This window comes from Bombus vosnesenskii, unplaced genomic scaffold (assembly GCF_011952255.1).
Source record: "Bombus vosnesenskii isolate JDL3184/JDL3185 unplaced genomic scaffold, Bvos_JDL3184-5_v1.1 scf7180000015815, whole genome shotgun sequence".
NCBI classification, from domain to species: domain Eukaryota; kingdom Metazoa; phylum Arthropoda; class Insecta; order Hymenoptera; family Apidae; genus Bombus; species Bombus vosnesenskii.
The window spans coordinates 1-19,968 of NW_022884163.1; the positions used below are offsets into that span (position 1 = coordinate 1).

At 35.6% G+C, this 19,968-nt stretch overlaps 2 protein-coding genes, 1 long non-coding RNA gene and 1 pseudogene across 3 annotated transcripts; 3 read left to right on the plus strand and 1 right to left on the minus strand.

The window, feature by feature from the left end:
- The first annotated feature begins 7,544 nt into the window (after positions 1 to 7,544).
- Positions 7,545 to 9,405, plus strand: LOC117241402. The gene is made up of 3 exons (XR_004494976.1): positions 7,545 to 7,988; positions 8,417 to 8,502; positions 9,364 to 9,405. It is a non-coding gene; the product is annotated as an uncharacterized LOC117241402 (long non-coding RNA).
- Positions 9,406 to 9,516: 111 nt separating this feature from the next.
- Positions 9,517 to 11,650, plus strand: LOC117241398 (dual specificity tyrosine-phosphorylation-regulated kinase 1A-like). The gene is made up of 2 exons (XM_033507334.1): positions 9,517 to 9,849; positions 10,913 to 11,650. The coding sequence occupies exons 1-2, from the start codon at positions 9,820 to 9,822 to the stop codon at positions 11,447 to 11,449; spliced, it is 567 nt and encodes a 188-aa protein (XP_033363225.1). The 5' UTR covers positions 9,517 to 9,819; the 3' UTR covers positions 11,450 to 11,650.
- Positions 11,651 to 14,360: 2,710 nt separating this feature from the next.
- Positions 14,361 to 16,158, minus strand: LOC117241397 (adrenodoxin-like protein 2, mitochondrial). The gene is made up of 4 exons (XM_033507333.1): positions 15,766 to 16,158; positions 15,238 to 15,350; positions 14,941 to 15,073; positions 14,361 to 14,573 (listed from the first exon to the last, which is right to left on the minus strand). Exons 1-4 carry the CDS (start codon positions 15,912 to 15,914, stop codon positions 14,483 to 14,485), a joined length of 486 nt encoding a protein of 161 aa, XP_033363224.1. The 5' UTR covers positions 15,915 to 16,158; the 3' UTR covers positions 14,361 to 14,482.
- Positions 16,159 to 17,044: 886 nt separating this feature from the next.
- Positions 17,045 to 18,750, plus strand: LOC117241401 (annotated as a pseudogene).
- The last annotated feature ends 1,218 nt before the right edge of the window (positions 18,751 to 19,968 follow it).

Below are 19,968 nucleotides of genomic sequence, written 5' to 3' on the forward strand. Positions count from 1 at the left end.
GATGACGTTATAACGTATTACGTTATATGGGATGACGTTATAACGTATAACGTTATATGGTATGCCGTTATATCGTAATACATCATATGGTATGACATTATAACGTATTACGTTTTATGGTATACCGTTATAACGTATTACCTTTTATGGTATGACGTTATGACGTAATACGAACGTATTACGTTATATGGGATGACGTTATAACGTATTACGTTATATTTTCTAACGTTATAACGTAATACGTTGTATGCTATGACGTTATAACGTATAACGTTATATGCTATAACTTTATAACGTAATACGTTATATGGTATGACGTTATAATGTATTACGTTATATGGTATGCCGTTATAACGTATTACGTTATATGGTATGACGTTATAACGTATTACGTTATATGGGATGACGTTATAACGTATTACGTTATATGGTATGCCGTTATAACGTATTACGTTATATGGTATGCCGTTATAACGTATTACGTTATATGGTCTGACGTTATAACGTATTACGTTATATGGGATGACGTTATAACGTATTACGTTATATGGTATGCCGTTATAACGTAATACGAAATCGCCAAGGTTGAACCTAACTATTTTAGCTTTGTTTTCGTCGAACCTATCCTTATCGTATTTGGCGCTTGCTTCTATATTCTTTATCGCCTGCTGTCTTACATGGGAGATATTTACTTCTCTTTCTTTGATATTGTCGGGTAGGGATAAGCCGTAGGGTTTCGCTGTTTTACCGATTAGTAGTTCCAAGGGGCTTGACTTAGTCACGCGGTTGGTGGTACAATTTAAGGCCAGTTGTATTTCCCCGATCGCGTCTTGCCAGGACCGCCCGGTGGTTTCTATTGTTGTGCTTTTTAGCGTACTCATAATACGCTCTACCTGTCCGTTGGCCCTACTAGCTCCGGTCGCAATTAAATGGAGTTTAATGTATTTATCTTGCCAAAAGTCTCGAAATTCTTTGCCCGTAAAACGTCTTCCCTGATCCGCTATTATCCGGCAGGGAGTGCCGAACAAAAATATAGCGGACTTAAGCGCTTTAATGGTGTTAACGGAGTCTATCTTACGGGTATAGTGCAAGTATACGAACTTAGTAAAGGCGTGGACCAACACAATGACGTATTCATTCGAATCGCTTTTACCGCTTAATTTGCCCGTTATGTCCATATGAACCGTATGCCAAGGTATACTGGTCTTATGTATGGGGTGTAATTCGGCTTGTACTCTACCCGAACTTGCCTTTGAAACTCGACAAGCATGACAGTTCTCTACGAATTTGCGAACATACTTCGCCATTCCTTCGAACCAGTAATACTCGTACAGTTTCTCAAGCGTTTTATCCCAACCTAAGTGCATAATGGACTGGTGCACATGGTTAATAACAGACCACCTAAACCCTCTCGAAACAATGGGCAGGCAGAGAGTTCTACCTTTTCTCTGTATTTTACGATGAAGGGTGCCGGACCGTAACTCATACGTATTCGCGACGTCTTCCGCGAGCTCTTCGTTCTGTAATTTATCGACGATCTCAGAAATTTGTGGGTCGCGAAGTTGTTCCGCTAGTAGCCAATCGTCGAAGATTTCGGTTAGGTTAATTTCTTTCTCTACAATTTTGCTGAACGTACTGCGATCCAAGTCTACGGGATTTCGCGAAAAGAAATCTACGTGGGCCATTCGTTTACCTTCCCGGTACATAATGTCAAAGGTAAAAGTTTGCAGGTAAGCCCACCATCTGTAAACCCTGTCGTTCAAGTGTACCTTATTACTGGATGCTTTCAGGGAGTTGCAATCGGTGACAACGAGAAATTCTCGTCCGTGTAAGTAATGACGGAAGTGCTTGACGGCGTTTACAACTGCTAACGTTTCCAATTCGTAGGAATGATACCTAGATTCCGCAGGGCTAGTTCTTTTACTGTAATATTCCACTACTCGATTTTTACCTTCGACCCTGTGCATTAAAATGACTCCATATCCTTCCGAGCTAGCGTCCGTATGTAGTTCTATGGGGTAATTGGGGTCAAATATCATTAGCACCGGCTCGTCAGTCAGGACGGAAATTACCTTTTGTCTTATCTGTTCGTGCCTATCCGTCCAAGGTATATTCTTGTTATTCGAGGTAAGTGCATACAGGGGTTTCATTACTTGTGAAAATTTGGGAATGAAGTTTCGGAAATAAGAGGCCAAACCTATGAACCGTCTAAGTTGTGTGACGGTCGACGGTGCAGGTAAAGAACTCAAGGCTTGTATTTTACTCGGGTTTGGACGGACTTCTCCGTTACGAATTACATATCCCAAGTAGAGTACCGATGTCTTTAAAAAGGAGCATTTTGAAAAGTTAAAGGAGAATCCGGCTTTCACGAGGGTATCTAATACGGTGCTCAACCTTTCTAGGGCTTGATCTACTGAGTCGGCAATAATTAGGACGTCGTCCAAGTAAACAACAACGAACGAATACGCGAGGTCGCCTAAGGCATTGAGAATGGCCCTCTGGAAAACGGATGGTGCATTTTTCAATCCGAACGGCATAGTCACGTACTCGTATTGCCCGCCGGGTGTAACGAACGCCGTATATTCCGTCGAATTAGGATGAATGGGAATTTGGTGGAATCCGCTGGCCATGTCCAGGCTAATGAAGTATCTCGCCTTCTGCAATCTCGCGATTTGATCCGCGATGAGGGGTAGGGAATACCGGTTCGCGACCGTATTTTTATTTAATGCCCGAAAATCTACGCACAGTCTGTCTGAGCCGTCTTTCTTCTTTACAAGTAATATAGGGCTCGCGAACGGTGAGTTGCTCGGCCTCACGATTTTTGCTTTAATTAACTCGTCTATTCTCTCACGCACTATCCTACGCTCTTCTTCGCTAAGTCGGTAAGGACTTCTTTGTACGGTGACATTAGGATCGATTAACCGTATTTCTAACTGGCCCGTGCTTACGCGAGTACGTGGGAAGCCCGTAATGAATGAATTTTTGAATTTCTCGAGAACAGAAATTAACCGACTTTTATCGTTACCAACCACGTCAGTGTCAACCGCATTGATATTGATCTCGTTTTCGGAGGTTTTACTACAGGCATTAATAGTCTTCGTTTTACAAATATCGACGCTATTTCGTGTAATAGTTACATCAAAACCCTGGCTTAAGATCTCGCGGCCAATCATGATATCATAATGCAAGTGACTATCGGCCAGAGCGTGAAAGGTTATCTCCAATGTAAAACAGTTAATGCGTACCGTAGATAAGATCTGGGATGTACTCTTAACGCAGGTGTTTCCTATTCCTCGCATAACTACTATATCTATCGTTCTCCTACCGGAGAATTTCGGAGCGACAGATTCTCTAATTAATGAGCACTCGGCTCCGGAATCGAAGTAAAATGGGAACGACTCACCCAGATGACTTAAACTACCGGCTGGGGACTCCACCACGCAGGAGTTGACTTCACGCTCATCCTTGGGGCCTGGTCTACCGTCCCGTCGTGCCGGGCAGTTAGGTGTGATATGGCCTTCCGCATGACACCTGTAGCAAACCGCCTTGGACGGTGCGGCCGGTCGGCTTCCTTCCTGGCTTCGTGCATCCCTCTGCTGTTCGTTCTGCATCCTCTTGCGGCAGTCCTTTATTCTGTGTCCGAGAGTACCACAGTAATGACATCTCGTCTGGTGGCCCGATAGCTTGCGTCGCTTAGCTTCGGGTTCCGTCGGTGCATCTCTCGGCGAAAATGTCGACTCTTCTTCGTAACAAAAGGGTCGCATTTCGCTCAGAAATTGGTCCTCCGTTCTGATATCGCCCGTGAGGGCCAATCGTTTAAGACGTTGGTCGTGTGGAATTAATATGTAGAGAGTGACAGCGTTAAGTATTTCGTCTAGCGTAGAATGTTGCCACCGCGTCTGCAGGAGGGAACGGACGCGGCCGGCGAACGCCCCCGTGGATTCGCCCACTCCCCGCGGTTCCCTGGATACCTTGATTAACGATGAGGACGTCGTCTCTCGGCCACCGAAATGTATAAGGAATCGTTCCTTAACGGTAGACCAAGTAACCTCTCCGTCTCCCGTCATTCGTGCCAGCCAATGTGCTGCAGAACCCTGTAGAGAGTCACTTCAGGCAGAGTATAGCGCGTCATTTCGTAGGGGGTTGTTCTTCATGGTCCTACTAACAGCCGCGCACCACGCGGCTGGGTCGGCGCCTGCGACTTCTGGGTTAAAATGTGGTAATTTCGTGGTTCCCGTATTTGGCCTTTGCATTAGCGTATGAATTAGGTTGTTCATGACAGCGACCTGCCCTTCCAGCGCTCGAAGCCGTTTTGATCCCACTTCTGATGTCGGATTGGCACTGGGAGTGGGGTTGTGAGCGTCAAAGGAATCTTCTCGAGGATTAGCCATTGATACGGTACACACAGGTGTAGTTTATTGCAATGATAGAATTAGTACAGTCTCGACAATTGATCACGGCGGTTCGGCACTCGCGACACGAGTGACGATGCTCTCGGGCTCAATAACGAATCCGCGGCCAACGGGATGACAACAGAACGTACTCACAAAGTCTAAGTCTGGTTAAAACGTGAAATAACCACTGATCGCGAAGACGTTACTCTTTTATCGATGAGATCGCGAGCGAGAATGCCTTTCCCGTCCCGATGATGCCACAGAGGAAAACTATATTGGGGTGTGTCTAAGGATACGAGATCATCGGATTCGTCGAGAAAAGCCTTCGTTCAGAAAGTCAGGGAAATTGGCGTTGCTGCTAATTGGTCAATCTCCATATCGGTGGTTAGAAAAAGATGCTAGCCGCCCTCGAGGGAAAGTTGCTAGTGGGAGACGCCGCCCGTTGAGAAATATGTCTCCCCTATCTTCCCGTAGTTGGGACAGAGACTGTTTGTCTGTTTGAAGGACTTTAGTTAACTAAACCTTAAGATTTATAACGGGCCCTCGGGCTAGCCAAACATGTACTGCGGAGACGTATCGACATCTGGCAATCATCTTACTCGAAGAATAGGGTCTGCGTGTGGCGAGCCACGGAACAGAAACCGTTGGAATGTTTACTGTCGCGTGTCGCCACGAATATTTCTTTTAAGGAGAGCTATAGAATTACTCCATACCTTTGTTAGACAACGCGTTCATCCCGTGACCGCGGCTACGTTCGGCGACTGACTGTCGCCTCGAGCCCAAGCTCATTATCACGACTCTCGAACAATTACAATCTGGTTGAATAACTACAATTGTTCAATTACAGCTATAGTAGATTCTAGGTTACAATGTTGCGGGATTATGCAAAATTCCAAAGGCTCTGGTGTTCTTTCATCTCCGACATATATATATGTCGGGTTTACATTAGAATTAGGGTTAGGGGCGTAAAGCGAATCTTCGTTTGGATTACACGCCGTCGATATTCAATAGAGAAGACATTGGCTAGTGCAAATACGATTACCATAGAACCGGACAAGTAACCGTGGTAATTAGATACTCGAGAAACTAATGACAATGATCCTAGATTCAATAACGAACCCGCGGACAACGGGACGGTAGCCGTACGCACTCGCAAAGATCTAAGTCGGATTCTGTGTTAATAGTCGCTGGCGTTAATCTCTTTTTTTTGTCGATGAGACCGCAAGAGAGAATGTCTTTCCGTCCCGGTGATACCCCAGAGGAAAACTATGACGGGATGTGTCTAAGGACACGAGATCATCGGATTCGCCGGGGACATCCTACGTTCGGAAAGTAAGGGAAATTGACGTTGCTGCTAATTGGCCAATCTCCATATCCGTAGTTAGAAAAGGATGCTAGCTGCCCTTGAGGGAGGGTTGCTAGTGGGAGACGTCGTTCGTGGAAAAATAGGTCTCTCCTGTCTTCCCGTAACTGGGACAAAGACTGTGTATCTGTTGAAGGATTTTAGGTAACTAGATATTAGTGTTTATGACGGTCCTCGGGCTAGCCGATCACGTACTGTGGAGACGCGTCGACATCTGGTAAACATCCTGCCCGGAGAATAGGATCTGCGTGTGGCAAGCTACGGGACAGAAACCGTTGGAATGTTTACTGCCACGTGCCGCTACAAATCTTTCTTTTAAGGAGAGCTATAGGATTACTCAATGCCTTTGTTAGATGGAGAGTTCGTCCCGTTGACCGCGGCTACGTTCGGCGACTAATTGTCGCCTTGAGCCCAAGCTCATTGTCACAAGTCTCAAACAAATACAATTGGTTAGAATGACGGCAAATCGTTTAGTTACAACTGTAGATTTTAATTACAATGTTTTTATGGATTTTCCCGAGGTTTCAGAGGGAAGGCACCGGTGTCCTCTTATCTCCGACATATATAAATTATATTTAAGTAGTTTGGGATAGTTTAAAGATGAAATAAATTGCTTTTTAAGTTTAATCTCTTACTTTCGACGAAATCAAGGTTCTCTGGAATTTGGTGGAGTTTAAGATTTGATATCGGTGTCGTAGGAGTTATGTGACACTTTAAGGTGGAATAAATCTAACGAGGAGTTTAAGGTGCGGCAAAGGAGCGTGAAATGTTGCAATAGAAATTTATTGCAGTGTTAGTGCATTGGTAGATTGATCAAATTTACGTGTAGCGTGGGTAACCAATGGTAAATATTTTGCAATGTGTATAATTTCTCAGTAATCTGAGGCTTATAAAATCTATTGACAACTAATGGAAATTGTTGATTTAACAGATCAATTTTAAATTCCTCGTTAATCTAAATTTTTTTAATCCTATTTACAGCTAAACCTTACGACGAAAAATTAACGAAGTGGAATAAAAATGGCATTGTGATTCTTCTCGTCGTGTATTGGTGTCACATCAAATTTAAGAGACAGTTTTACTTGCGGATGCTGCATGTTACGTTGGTGAAGTCGACGAAAGCGTAAAATAGGAACTCGTCCGAAATACACTAACGCGGAAGGTTAAATTTAACGCAAAAGGCTGAGAAATTAGTTTAGAACTCGAAGTTTCATTGGTACGACGCTCTTGAAACGCATTCAAAGAGGTCGGCGACCTCGAAAGGGGATGAACGCAACTGTTTCGTGGGAATTTCTTATTGTGGCTTATTTGGATGAAGCTGCTTTAAAATCAGCGCTGGATTCGTCTGTATTTTGCCCGGAAATCATAAAATGTTTAGGCCAGGCGACTCCATGTACAGAAAATGTTATGTCCACTTTTTACGTTCGTAGAATTCAACTCTTTACTACTATGCACTTCTTCTCCAAAAAAATATCGCGTTTCAATATTAAAAAAGTTTCAATAATATACTATCCATTAGAAGAATGATAACCTGATAACCTTACAAATTATTAGTATTAACAAATTCTTATTGTCGTATAGAAATGCCAACTATTGCTTTGGTAAAACAAACAAAGGAATTTTACAGGTAAATTTTACAAATTACAAGTCATCTTATAACGCAAAATACGACGTGTAAAATTGTCTCAATTTATTAATAGTATTAATAAATTATTATGATAAAAGATGCAGGAATCTTAGCCTCATGAGAAATTAGAGATGAAAATGAGTGGGAAAAGATTAATCGAGGACACAATAGTATTATTCCAGGAAGTGCTAGTTCTTCCTAGATTCCGGTTACAATGTTCTTAACGCGTGGAAATTAGTCTTGACCAGGAAACATCTATAACGGCATGTATTTTCTGCCGTGATTGTAAATCTGTTTGGAACATGCGGTTTGTCCGTTAATCTAGGCGCTGTTGTTCAATTGAGTCAATATTATTTGTTGGTAGATTAGTGTGTGCAAGAGCGCTCTATCCATTATTGACCAATTCGAGCACGTATTGGTAAATTTCACACCGGCAATTACGGTGAAATCGTTCGTGGTCGCTGGAAATTAGCAGTATCGTTTGCGGTCGTGAGCTGATTGACACTGCGTGAGCGGGGAATTATGTGAAGCAGCTTTGCTTTGTCGTTTCATGCATTTAATAGGTTTACGGCGGTGGACAGAGTTTGTAAAAAATGAAGACAAGGTAGAAAAAGATTATTTTTCATTTTTTACTATTAGATTATTTTCAAAGTGATCTTTTCAGTGAAATATGATTGACAAAAAATAAGATCTATAATTGAATCATTATAGAAAATAGAATAATATTGATAATAAAGAAATAAAAATCAATTATAGAATAACATATAATAATAATAATAATAACAATAATGTGGATAGACTTTATGTTTACTTTTATATGTATAATGATACTGTTTGATCCTTGAATTAAAGTTAAGATTAACGTTGCGATTATGATTATCCTTTGTCTGACTAAATATATTTGAAGTATCAATTACAGTAGAATTTTTGAAAGATTCTTGGCTGTTAAACAAAAAACTGGTTCCTTTATATTTCGTTCAATTATCATAGAATCGTGAAACTGACTTTCACTTCAAATTTTGTCTGTTTCAGGAGTAACAAGTACCTGCAAAAATCATCCATCAGCCGGATATGTGCTGTCGGAGGGTTTTTCATTAGCATTCCCGTCTTTCTAACTGGTAAGAACCAATTCCTTCAATACTGTCAACTTTAACCTTTTGAAAGATACTAGTACATAAGTTATACGTTTAATTTTTCTTGAATTCAGGCATGAATCTAAAAGATACTGTGAACTATCTCTGAGCGTATGAAATCAGTTTAGAAATCCAATGGAAATAAAGTTAATTTTAACGCCGAATAGTCATTATTTTTCTTAGAAAAATAAAAAACGATCGTCTTTTAGGGAAGTTTTAACAGATTAATTTATAAAGAGCTGAAACAGAATATTCATGTCATGCATGAATACGGCTGGTGGATGGATCGAGATCTAATCTAAAGTTTACGTTGTGTCATGCTAGTTTACACAGCTATCATTCGCTCGATCGATCGTTAAGCTGTTGAACTCGATTCAAGACGGACATTTTGGCTCTGTTCAGAAGAAAACTGCGTTTTAATAAATTTGACGGAATAGAAATTATGATAGACTCCAATGTTTTTTTAATTATATCATAAAATTTATTTATTTTTTTTTTTTTTTTGATGTCATGTTAGAAATTTCAAATACTGTCCAAAACTTCGAACGTAATCGTTTTAGAAATTTGTAAATTACTTAACGACCAAAAATATTGAATTCTCTATTGTCTGAAGATAGATTCTCTATAATTTAAGTAATTTATTCGTCGAGAATTGATATATAAAGACTTAAATAATAAATTAATTGAAAAATAATTTGCGACTAGTATCGAAAATTTCAATGAAAAGCATATGTATATAGTTTACGCTTCGAGAATTATATGTATTGAGAATATGTATTTGCGCTGATTCTTTGTCCCGCTTGTTATGGCATACGTGTTATAATGATCCTCTAACAATGCTTTCAGGTATGATATTGTATACATTCATCCAGTTTCATTCGACGCCGGTGTCACGTAAAATGGATACTTGGGTTGCGAGAGAAAAGAAAGCTGAGTCGTAGCCCAACTATTAATTCTCTTTTATCGAACTTTATTATGACTTTGGCACTTACAGTAGAATAACGTTGAACAGAGAAAGGGGTGTTGTACAAGAACAGCAACTAGAACGAGAACTCCCCGGGCTGGGTGAAGTCTCGGCTTATATACACCCTGGCTTGGGGATGTTGGGGGGTTTGGTGTGGATTCCAAGGAGTCCGAAAGTCGGGGTTGGGGCCTTATCTCTGATGGGGACTAAGATGCGTCGCGGCGTTGGCGTCCGACAGTCGGGAGTCGATGTCTTTTCTCTGAGAGGTAATTGGTGTCGCACCGGCAATCGTTACGTCGGTTTTCATAGGCCTTGGCATCGTGTTTTGTGGATGCGCAATGGTCCATAACGTCTTCGTGTGGCAGAGGGTAAGAACATATCGCTATTAAAAAAGAAAACGAACACGTTCAAACACGTCTAAATCATCTTTTATGTGTATTTTACCCGGAAATCATTTTATCGTGAAATTTTGTTTTTCAGAGTTACCATAATTTATCTGGTAGAGTTCATAAAAATTTTTCTGAAATCAATTGCAAGCTTTTAGGAAACCAGGATTTTTCACATTTTTAAGAAGCGTTATAATTATATTGCTGATCTTTATACGTTCGTGCGAAATTGAAAAGTACGCAAATGGCGCAAAATGCATAAAATGCGCTAAAATATACGTATATAAGAAAATAAATCTCGATTAAAATTTTATTTCTTTGATTATGTTCGTAAAACTACAAACTTGTATAAAAATACGCATTCTAGTTATAAGTGTTAAAACATTCGATCTAGTCCTTATCACATTCATGAAAACCTCCATTTAACCATTCGTTGTATCAACAAACATTCATATGCAAAACTTACCACCTACCACATCCTCCGCGTATTAATATAATCTCCTTTTATAAATTATACACTTTAGAGTGGACTGGTTGGGTCAGAGTGATATAAGCTTACAAGTTCTCGAGGAGTTCTACCGAAGTTACATTTACGTTTGCATAATTTCACCGAAAAAGATACTCTGTAGAATGACAGGTTCGTTTGTTTATGTGATCCGCGATCGCAACTATTTCAAGGGGATTTTATAAATAACCATACACACGATATTCAGTGTATTTTCGTATTCTCGTTTATTTTTGGGAGATTTGTAAAACTGTTGAACAAAATAATTGAGTAACGATTATATTTGCTGAGAAAAAGTCTTTTTCTCTGTACTCCTCCTTCTACTTCAAGCATGTAGTATTGACAATAAGATTGACAATGGCTGAAAGTAATCCAAAAGAGTTTTCACCATGGTTATCGGTAACGAAAAAGATTTGAATCATCTTTAATACTTATTCGTGACTAGAATCATTTCAACTAAAATGTAAATTCTTATATCATAACTTTTTTAATTTGTTATGGCCCCTGACTACAACCTAACCTATCATTCTTATTTCGTAGGAGAAGACGAATGCTGTGAAGGCGTTAGCGCACGAACAGTGCGAAGCGGCGGTACAGCTGCAGCGTCAGCAGCAGCTGCAACAGCACCAGAACCAGCACCAGCTACAACAGCAACAACAACTACGTGGCCCGTTAACCATCCACCATGCTGGCTGCCCAACGAATGTCGGGCCCGTGACGAACCAACTAAATACCAGCCACGCAACGCACGGCCGAGCTGCACAGTACCAACACTATCATCACCATCATCATCATCGACACGTGTCAATGTCTCCACCGCCCTTGTTGCTCTCATCGCCAGCTCCGATCGCGGCGACGCATAATCATCTGAACGTGAGCGGACACAGAAACGTGGTTACGCCACCGGATACACCAGCAGATAGATCGCCACCGAGTCCTGGAAATAAGCTAAATAGATCGCAGCATTTGCCACGGGAAGCAACCGGCAGCGTCAGTCCTGGTCTTCCGGCTGCCACATTGGATCTAAGTAGCGCAGCAACCACCAATAGTCCGCATGAATTGTCCACGTTAGTTTAGAAATTTGGTCCGAACATTATATCTTCACATAGGATTGGAGATTAATAGTTGATAGTTAATTTACACATCGATCTTTTTATTTGTAAATTGGGTCGTGGTTTAGAGTTGGTTTGTAAAAATTCGGTCCTAATTGTTAAATGATGAATATTGATTAAGAATAATAGGCATTGATGTACCAATCTTTTTTTAACTTATATATTTGAGCACACGCATTGGAGATTTCACTTTTATTCAGTGAAACTGCAACTTCATTACTCGCTTATTCAATACGGCAATTGCATATATTTCATGGACATTTTAACAATGTTTTGAATAATTTCTAACGGTACAATTGTGATGAAGTGAAAAAAATCGTGATAAGAAACAGAGAGAAAAGTTGCTCGTTAATGAATATTGACCAGAAATAAAGTAATTTCTAAAGAATATCCCGAAGACGTCGTAGATATTACGAAAGGAATGATTAATTTATACCCGCGTGTATCTTGCCATTACCATACTATTATTATTATTATTAATATTGTTAGTAGTACTCGATTACATTATTATTAATATTAATATTATTGCCTTATTATTATTAATGTTATGGAACCTCTAATCCTAGGTTACTTTCGCTGCCACGAAAGGATAAGATTTTCGAATTTTTGACTATTACGTGTAATTCAAGTTTTCCTGTTGCGCATGCGCAGTAGAAAGAAAGTTAGCGGAACTCAAATCTCGAACTATAGAGAGTTGAAAAGTAGTAAAAGTAAAAAAGCACGAATAACATTTGTATTTGTGCTGGATTAAGTTTGATAATTGAAAATTGAGTTTGATGATAACATTTTTTTCGTATTCGCTTTGGTAAATATTAGTTTTATTTAAAATTGAACAAAGCATTTTATGTTTTTCAAATACGGTACATAATCGTAATATCGAATTTTGTAAACTGATAGTAAGAAACTCTATAATTCGAGACTGGAACTTTGATCAAGTTCACATTGAACGTAAACTGACTTAATTTTGTTATTTAAGCGTGTATACTATACGTGTTTGTTCCTTCTTCTCTTGTGCGCAGGCTATAGCTTAATTACTTCCAATAAACGCAGTTATATCGAATCAATGACCGATACAAATTTAGATATTAGGATTATTTAAACAAGAGATTAAAGACTAAAAAGTATTGTTTTTATACTGCATATGTACATATGCAATATGAACGACAGTTTGTGTAATAATATGTACCCCTCTTCTTAGTTTACTTTTGTATATTTTGCGACATTTGATATTAATTTTATGAGGTACGTACTTACACTTTATCTTTGTAATTAAATGTGAAATGAAAGAAAAGAAATGACATGAGAAAAGGAAATTCGATGTATGAGTATATACGAATTGACGGAATTAAAATTTAACGCTATATTTAAATAGAAGACGTGAAATATCTTGTCATCTTAAAATAACTTGATCATTCCTATTCTTTTACATAAAAACACTTTTCGACTGTAACTTAAGAAACATGTCTGCTAACGTGAAACGTGCCAGAAAAAATTAACAACTTCCATTAAATTAGCAAATTTCTCATTAATATCGTAAAACTCGCGTTTACAAAGATCAGATCAGTGTACATAATATACAAAACAAATGCAGAATATATAAATATAGCACATACGTTCTGAATTATATTCGAATTGGGCAGGGTAACCAAGTGAAAATATGTAAATTTCACGATGTGTAATGTACACTTTATCGAACTTGTAAGTAGTGTAGAAATAGAATATTTTACACGTAACAAAATATACAAACGACAATACACAAGTTAAATTATTTGTTAGATCCATGTATAACAAGCATAGTACAAAAGTGTTTTAGCTTTATGTACTGGTAATTATGAGAAATACCAACTTAATAGATGTATTTGGTATGTACCTAGTTAAGAAAACAATAAATTATTCTGAACAGATAAAGCGTTTAGTAGCTTGTGAAGTATGAATTTTCGAAAACGTAAGTATTTTATATCTAAGTAGTTAAGAAACGCGAGCAAGGGAAATCAAACAAAGGAACAAAGTTTTTTTGTTTAAAAATATTTAATTTGTTGTTCTATTATCCGAGGTTAGAAGCGATAATGTACAAAATCTGAATAAATAAGATTCTTCAATATTATTGAATTTTAATTCTAGGGTAAAGTAATATATCCGCATATTTTATTTATATACAGTATGTATAAATAATGATGTGATTTGACTAATTTTGTTGAAAGAATATTTGTACTTTTTACGTAAAACTTCAGTCTTTTACAAACTTTCTTGTAATTAATAAACCAGTAAACACAATATTAATAAAATCTATTAAAATTATAAACAAACTCATAAGTTTTAATTTTAGTCCTTAAAGGTTGAAATATTTTGCTCCAATGTCGAGACATTTGTTTTAATCCAAAACATTACTATACTGAATCGATAATGTTGCATGTGCCACGAAAATGATGATAGTGTCAGGTAACTTGTTGTGAAACGAAAAAGCATTGCATGTACATTTCTGTTGTTTTGTTGACCATGAGTTTGATGATCTTTTAAACTTGCCCATAGCTAAGAAATCAAACAGTATATCTAAACGAAATTAATTTCAAATTATTTTTTAGGTTCTAAGCTTTTATCTAATCTTTCAGAAATTGTAAAATTTATTCCACAAGAGCCTTTTTTATCATAACCAAGTACACATCTTAAAACCATTTAAGTCTTCCTTAGTAATTTCTTCTTATCTTTAATAGTAACGAAAATAATTTAGATGAACGTTTTAAAATTGACACCCTGTATATTAAAAATAAAAGATATATTTTCTTCATAATTGGATAAGCTTTTTACAATGGCAATGTACAAATATCAAAATTGCAATTATACTATAACGTATGTATATATATATAAGCTTCACATTTAAACACAAGATTCTTTATTATATTTTTTTAATACCAATATTTTAATAATTATAACAAGGGTTTTTTAACAAGAGATGTGTAACATTGTATACAAATTTTCAAAAACCTATAGATAATTTCAGTTATGCTCTTGCATCATTAATTGTTGATGGAACTCTTACCTCAATTCCATCTAGTTCCTTAGACATTACTATTTGACAGCCTAGCCGTGACCTGAAATTAAATATTATATAACTGAATATGTCAATAAATATATTTATTGCTATACAAATTAATACTAATACACAATAAGATTTCTATTTATCCATTTGAAAATCAACATTGTAAATATGCTAATTCCAACATAGATTTGTAATGATTATAGGGTCATAAATAAAAAACTATGAAAATTTATTATAATTTCAGTTTCGTAGTATTCAGAGATAGCGATTTGAAATTCTACATTGAGATGCAGATTTCGAAATACCCAATACTAACCTGTTTTTACATAAATTTAAATAGAAAAATTCACTTTATAAAATATTAAAAGGTAATAGAATTAATAATGCGAATGATTTGATACTGATTATTATGAACTAACGTATCTGTTAATTCATATGCTAAATCCAACATGTCTAATTCTTCATCTGTTGGTTTGTCAGGAAGTGCATCATAAACTTCTTTCGAAAATATTAAATGGCACGTACTACAAGTTAATGTTCCTTCACAAGCACCTATATCAATTATATTTTAAGATTACAACATACTTATATAATAAAGTATCAAAAGTTAAAAATAATAAGAATATTAAACTTGATAAAAATGAAAATTTTCAAATATTTTCTACCTCAAAATTATTTATTTTAAATTAAGTAAATTATGCTTCTTTAAAACATACCATATCCATCTAAATCAATTTCATTATTTACTACTATGTCTAATATAGTATCTCCAACTTTCCCTTTTGCTTTGATTCTCTCTCCACTTGCTTTAACAAACGTTATATTTACTCTGAAAATAATATTTATGAAAGATAAAAATTATCTCAATATAATTATTTTCTTTATTTTTTGTGTTTCTTCAATTAATCTTCTCTTAATTATACCTTAATTATATGTATCACTTATGATAATAGAAATAATTTAAAAATAAGATATACTTGTCTTAATAATACATAAATAAAATTCGTATATCATATATTTATAACAGTGTTATATTTTTAGTTGTTCACTGTCAATGTTGTTCTTATTAATACTATTCTATTAATACTATGTTATTTTTCTAGATGTTATACTCCTACAAAGAGAAAAATTTCTTAGACATTATTATTAGCATTATTATTTTGACACCAATTTTATATTGGAAGGTAAGTACTGAAATTCTATTAAAAAAAGAAGGAAAGCACAAGAAAATTTGTATCACTTACTCTTGTTTTTCTGAAAGTGGTTGCGTGGTCGATATTCCTCTTGTTGCCTGCAAAAAGGGCAACGTTGTGTTGCTTGTATATTTTGAATAATTTGATGCAATACCGAGAATTGATCTCGAAAATTTTTGTAATTGATTTACTAACGCCATTCCACTGTCATAAATATCATGAGTATGGGACACCCTGACCGAACACCAGATAAGTATTGCGGAAAATATCAATTGTAGATCAATTGTACTTTGTACAAAAACTTCCACGGCATTCTTCGGCTGCTATACTGGGACGTTCCTTTACTGTGATAGGTTATAAAACGATTCCTAACACAAGTGACGTATCTCTACCGGACACGTGCTCTTCGGGCCACACGTTTTATGATACAAGACCAGCAAAATGATCAATGTGTAATTTTACATATCTTACATTTTTTCCAAATGAAATATTGTTTTTATTAAACGTTTAAAACCTCAGGCAACATTTATTTCATCTGATTTCAGTTTTACAAATATATATCTATAATACATATCTATATAAATTACGGTCTGGTTATATCAAACAGGGACCGACACTCGCTAGGGAAAACTGCCCAAAAATTGAATCGTAAAAACCAATATGAAAGACAACAAATTTCTCGTTCTGCGGAACAAATAGAAATGAGCAGAGTATCTTTATCTTTATCTGAGACATTCAAAGCGTATCACGCATACGCTAAACCTGAAGAAAACTTTCTTGTCTTCCATGTTCATTTTTCCCTTTCCATTTCCGAACGGTTTCTTCTATATTTATTTATATGTTCGTGATTGATGCTATTGACAACATACAACTAAGGGGAAATACGAATAGTAATAGATAGATGTATAATTCATTATGCAATTTTATAGAATTAAATCTTATTTATCTTCAGATATAAAAACTATATTTACCAGCTGAAACACTAACGCATATGCAGTATAATATAATCTACTTAACAATCTCGTTTTAGTTATAATATGTGATTAATTCTTTTGCTATTTCGCTATAAACAGTTTCTTGTGCATACAATATTTTTTTATAGTATGCTAATATATTGTTAGATATTGTAAAGAAAGTAAAATACAGTTATTGAAGTTTGGGAACATTCAATGTTAACCTTGCTTCAATAATCGTTCGAATGAATGGGGAATAGATTTTTAGTATTATAGTTGGTATAATGTCATCATTGTTTACAATGTGTTAGAGTTAAAGAAATGAGACAAATTAATATTTCAGAAGCAAATTCAATATTTAAATGATGTTATTTTAAAATGGCAGATGATATGAATGTTCCTTTTATACGAGGAAATGGAAACGTATGTATGGTAATGGAAACGTAATGGTTTTAACATTATTTTAGTACAAGATCTTAGCATAATAGTAATTAACAGTATCCATTATCTTTTAGTCAATTTTTGAAAAATGACATATATGATAATTTGCAATAGTTTGATAATAAAATACTTGTATCAATATTAATAACGTATAATTTGCTATCTCAAAAGGATACAGACGCAGCCAATGATAATGTTTGGGATGATAGTGCATTAATAGAACCATATGATAAAGCAATAAATTTAGCAAAAGAAGAAGTTATCAAGCGAATGGGAATGGATGTTGGAAATTCTCAACCGAAAGAAAACCTACAAAATCTTAAGCAGCCTAAACACGCAAGTAAATTACACAAGGTTGTGATTTTGATAGAATATTACAAATTTGATACAGAATATTATTAAATATATTGATTAAGAAGCAAATTATTTTATTTTGCTATTTACTTATATTTATTTGTATACACATCATTTCTCTATAGAAATGGATCATAGGAGCACCTTATCGTGCAATATACTCAGAGGATGGAGAAATTTATGAAGCTATAATATCAAAAATTTACGAAAACAATGGCACGTGTGTTGTAAAATTTGTAGGTAATACCTTTAGCATGATGGTTATGTCAATTAAGAAATGTACTAAAAATACATATATATATGAAGTAAAGGCTTTCGCATAGTCTATCACAGTGTCATTCAGCAGGTCCTTAACTGGGCAGGAGTACCTGTCAATGTCTATGGGGAGACCCGTGGGATATAGGGTCATGAACCATAAACATGCATGTTACTTATTGTTCATTATTAGCTGCTTGGAATATAATTCTCCTCATTAGACGAGTGATTATTACTACATATATCAAGGCAAACATTTATACATATACATTTATGCACGGGAAATTCTAATACATTGCCTGTAAGGACAGTAACTGAATGGCACTCAGTCATTCTATTAAATGACAAAAATTTCTTTTACTCTGTGTTTAGGCTATGGTAATACAGAGAAAGTCGAGTTGAGTTCTCTTTTAGAATCAGAAGGTTTGCAAAGTCAAATAGCACAACAAAAGAAAGCTTTGGAAGAGAAATTCAATGAAGAGAACGACGAGACTTGTGAGACTAATTTTTCTACAAATGTAAATTCGAAAAAATATAATGTAGAAAAAATGGATTGTGACTCTGAAGAAGCAAATGCGTATAAACATCACTTCATACCGGGACCATCTTTCAATTCGATGACTGATATAATGCCACCTGCACCTCCTTTACCACCACAATTAATGGCCAAGTAAGTACAATTTAAAAATTCTAATGGAATGCTGAATACTTCTAATATTAATAAGTAATTTGGAATAAGTTTAACATTTTATTTGGAAAAAAAATACGAAATTTTAATAAAATGTACTAGATTACCAGATAATGATATAGACGCACTTTCAAGTATGTTGATGTCATGGTATATTAGTGGTTTTCACACAGGTAATTATTTCATATAAGTATTTTATTGTATATTAAATTTTCAATGGACTATGTTATTTCTTTTGTAGGTTATTATCATGGTTTGAAACAAGCAAAAACAATCAAGAGAACAGGAAGAACTGTTGATTATATCAATTTTTTCAATAACAATATAACGATAATATAAGATATAATAAAATATAAAACTCATTGTATTTATTTACTTCAATTATTTGAAATAAAGAACAGCTTTATTTTCATATAAGACTTTAAGACTTTTTTAAAAATAATTACTAAGATAAGAAAACATAAAAAACATATTTTTGATAAAATACACTCACATATATATGTCGGGTTATCATTAGGATTTAAGGCGCGTAATGATCCTTCGTTTGGATTAGCCATTGTTTTACGAAACAGAGAATATATTTACGCGAATAAACAAGATTTTACAAAATATTATGAATAATGAGTTTAATAAATAATAAGATTAACAAACGATAAGTTTAACTAATAATTAGATTAAAGATTAATAAGTTTAACGAACAATAAGAGGAACGAATAATTAGCCATTGTTTTACGAAACAGAATATATTTACGCGAATAAACAAGATTTTACAAAATATTATGAATAATGAGTTTAATAAATAATAAGATTAACAAACGATAAGTTTAACTAATAATTAGATTAAAGATTAATAGGTTTAACGAACAATAAGAGGAACGAATAATATGTCTTACGAATAATGAATTTAACGTATAATGAGATTAACGATTGATAGGTTTCACGAATAATGAATTTAATTAACGCTATTAACAATGTTCCGGGGTTCAAACGAATCCACGGTCAACGGGATAACTCTTTACTATGTGTAGAATAATTTTAAACACAAAATACAATTGCTGAGACACTCGGTAAATTGCTCGATGTATCACTTTCCAAGGCGATCACACGAATGAATATCTGATGAAAATCTTTTTCGCTATACGACTGCATTTGTTTGTTATATGCTCGCTGGAAACATCGAGAAGGTTCCAATCGTTGTTGCTAGGCAATTTCTGTCAAAAGTTTGTTGTATACTCTTTGGAAACATCGAGAAAGATTCAAACGCCGTTACTAGGCAGTTTCTGTCTGGAGATTGATTCCTAATACAACGTGTGTCCCATTATATCGACATCTCGAAAGTACAATTCTATGTGATTTCTAGGGAGAACAATACAACCGATCCACACCTTCGTCAGGCAAAACGTTTATCCCGTGACCGTGACTACGTTCGGCGGCCAGTTGTCACCTCGGACCCACTTTCGTTTTCACAAATATCAAACAATTACAAATGACAATTGCTTAATTACAGCTATGATAAAATCTAGGCTAAAGCATTAGAAGACTTCCTCAAAATTGCAAAGGGAA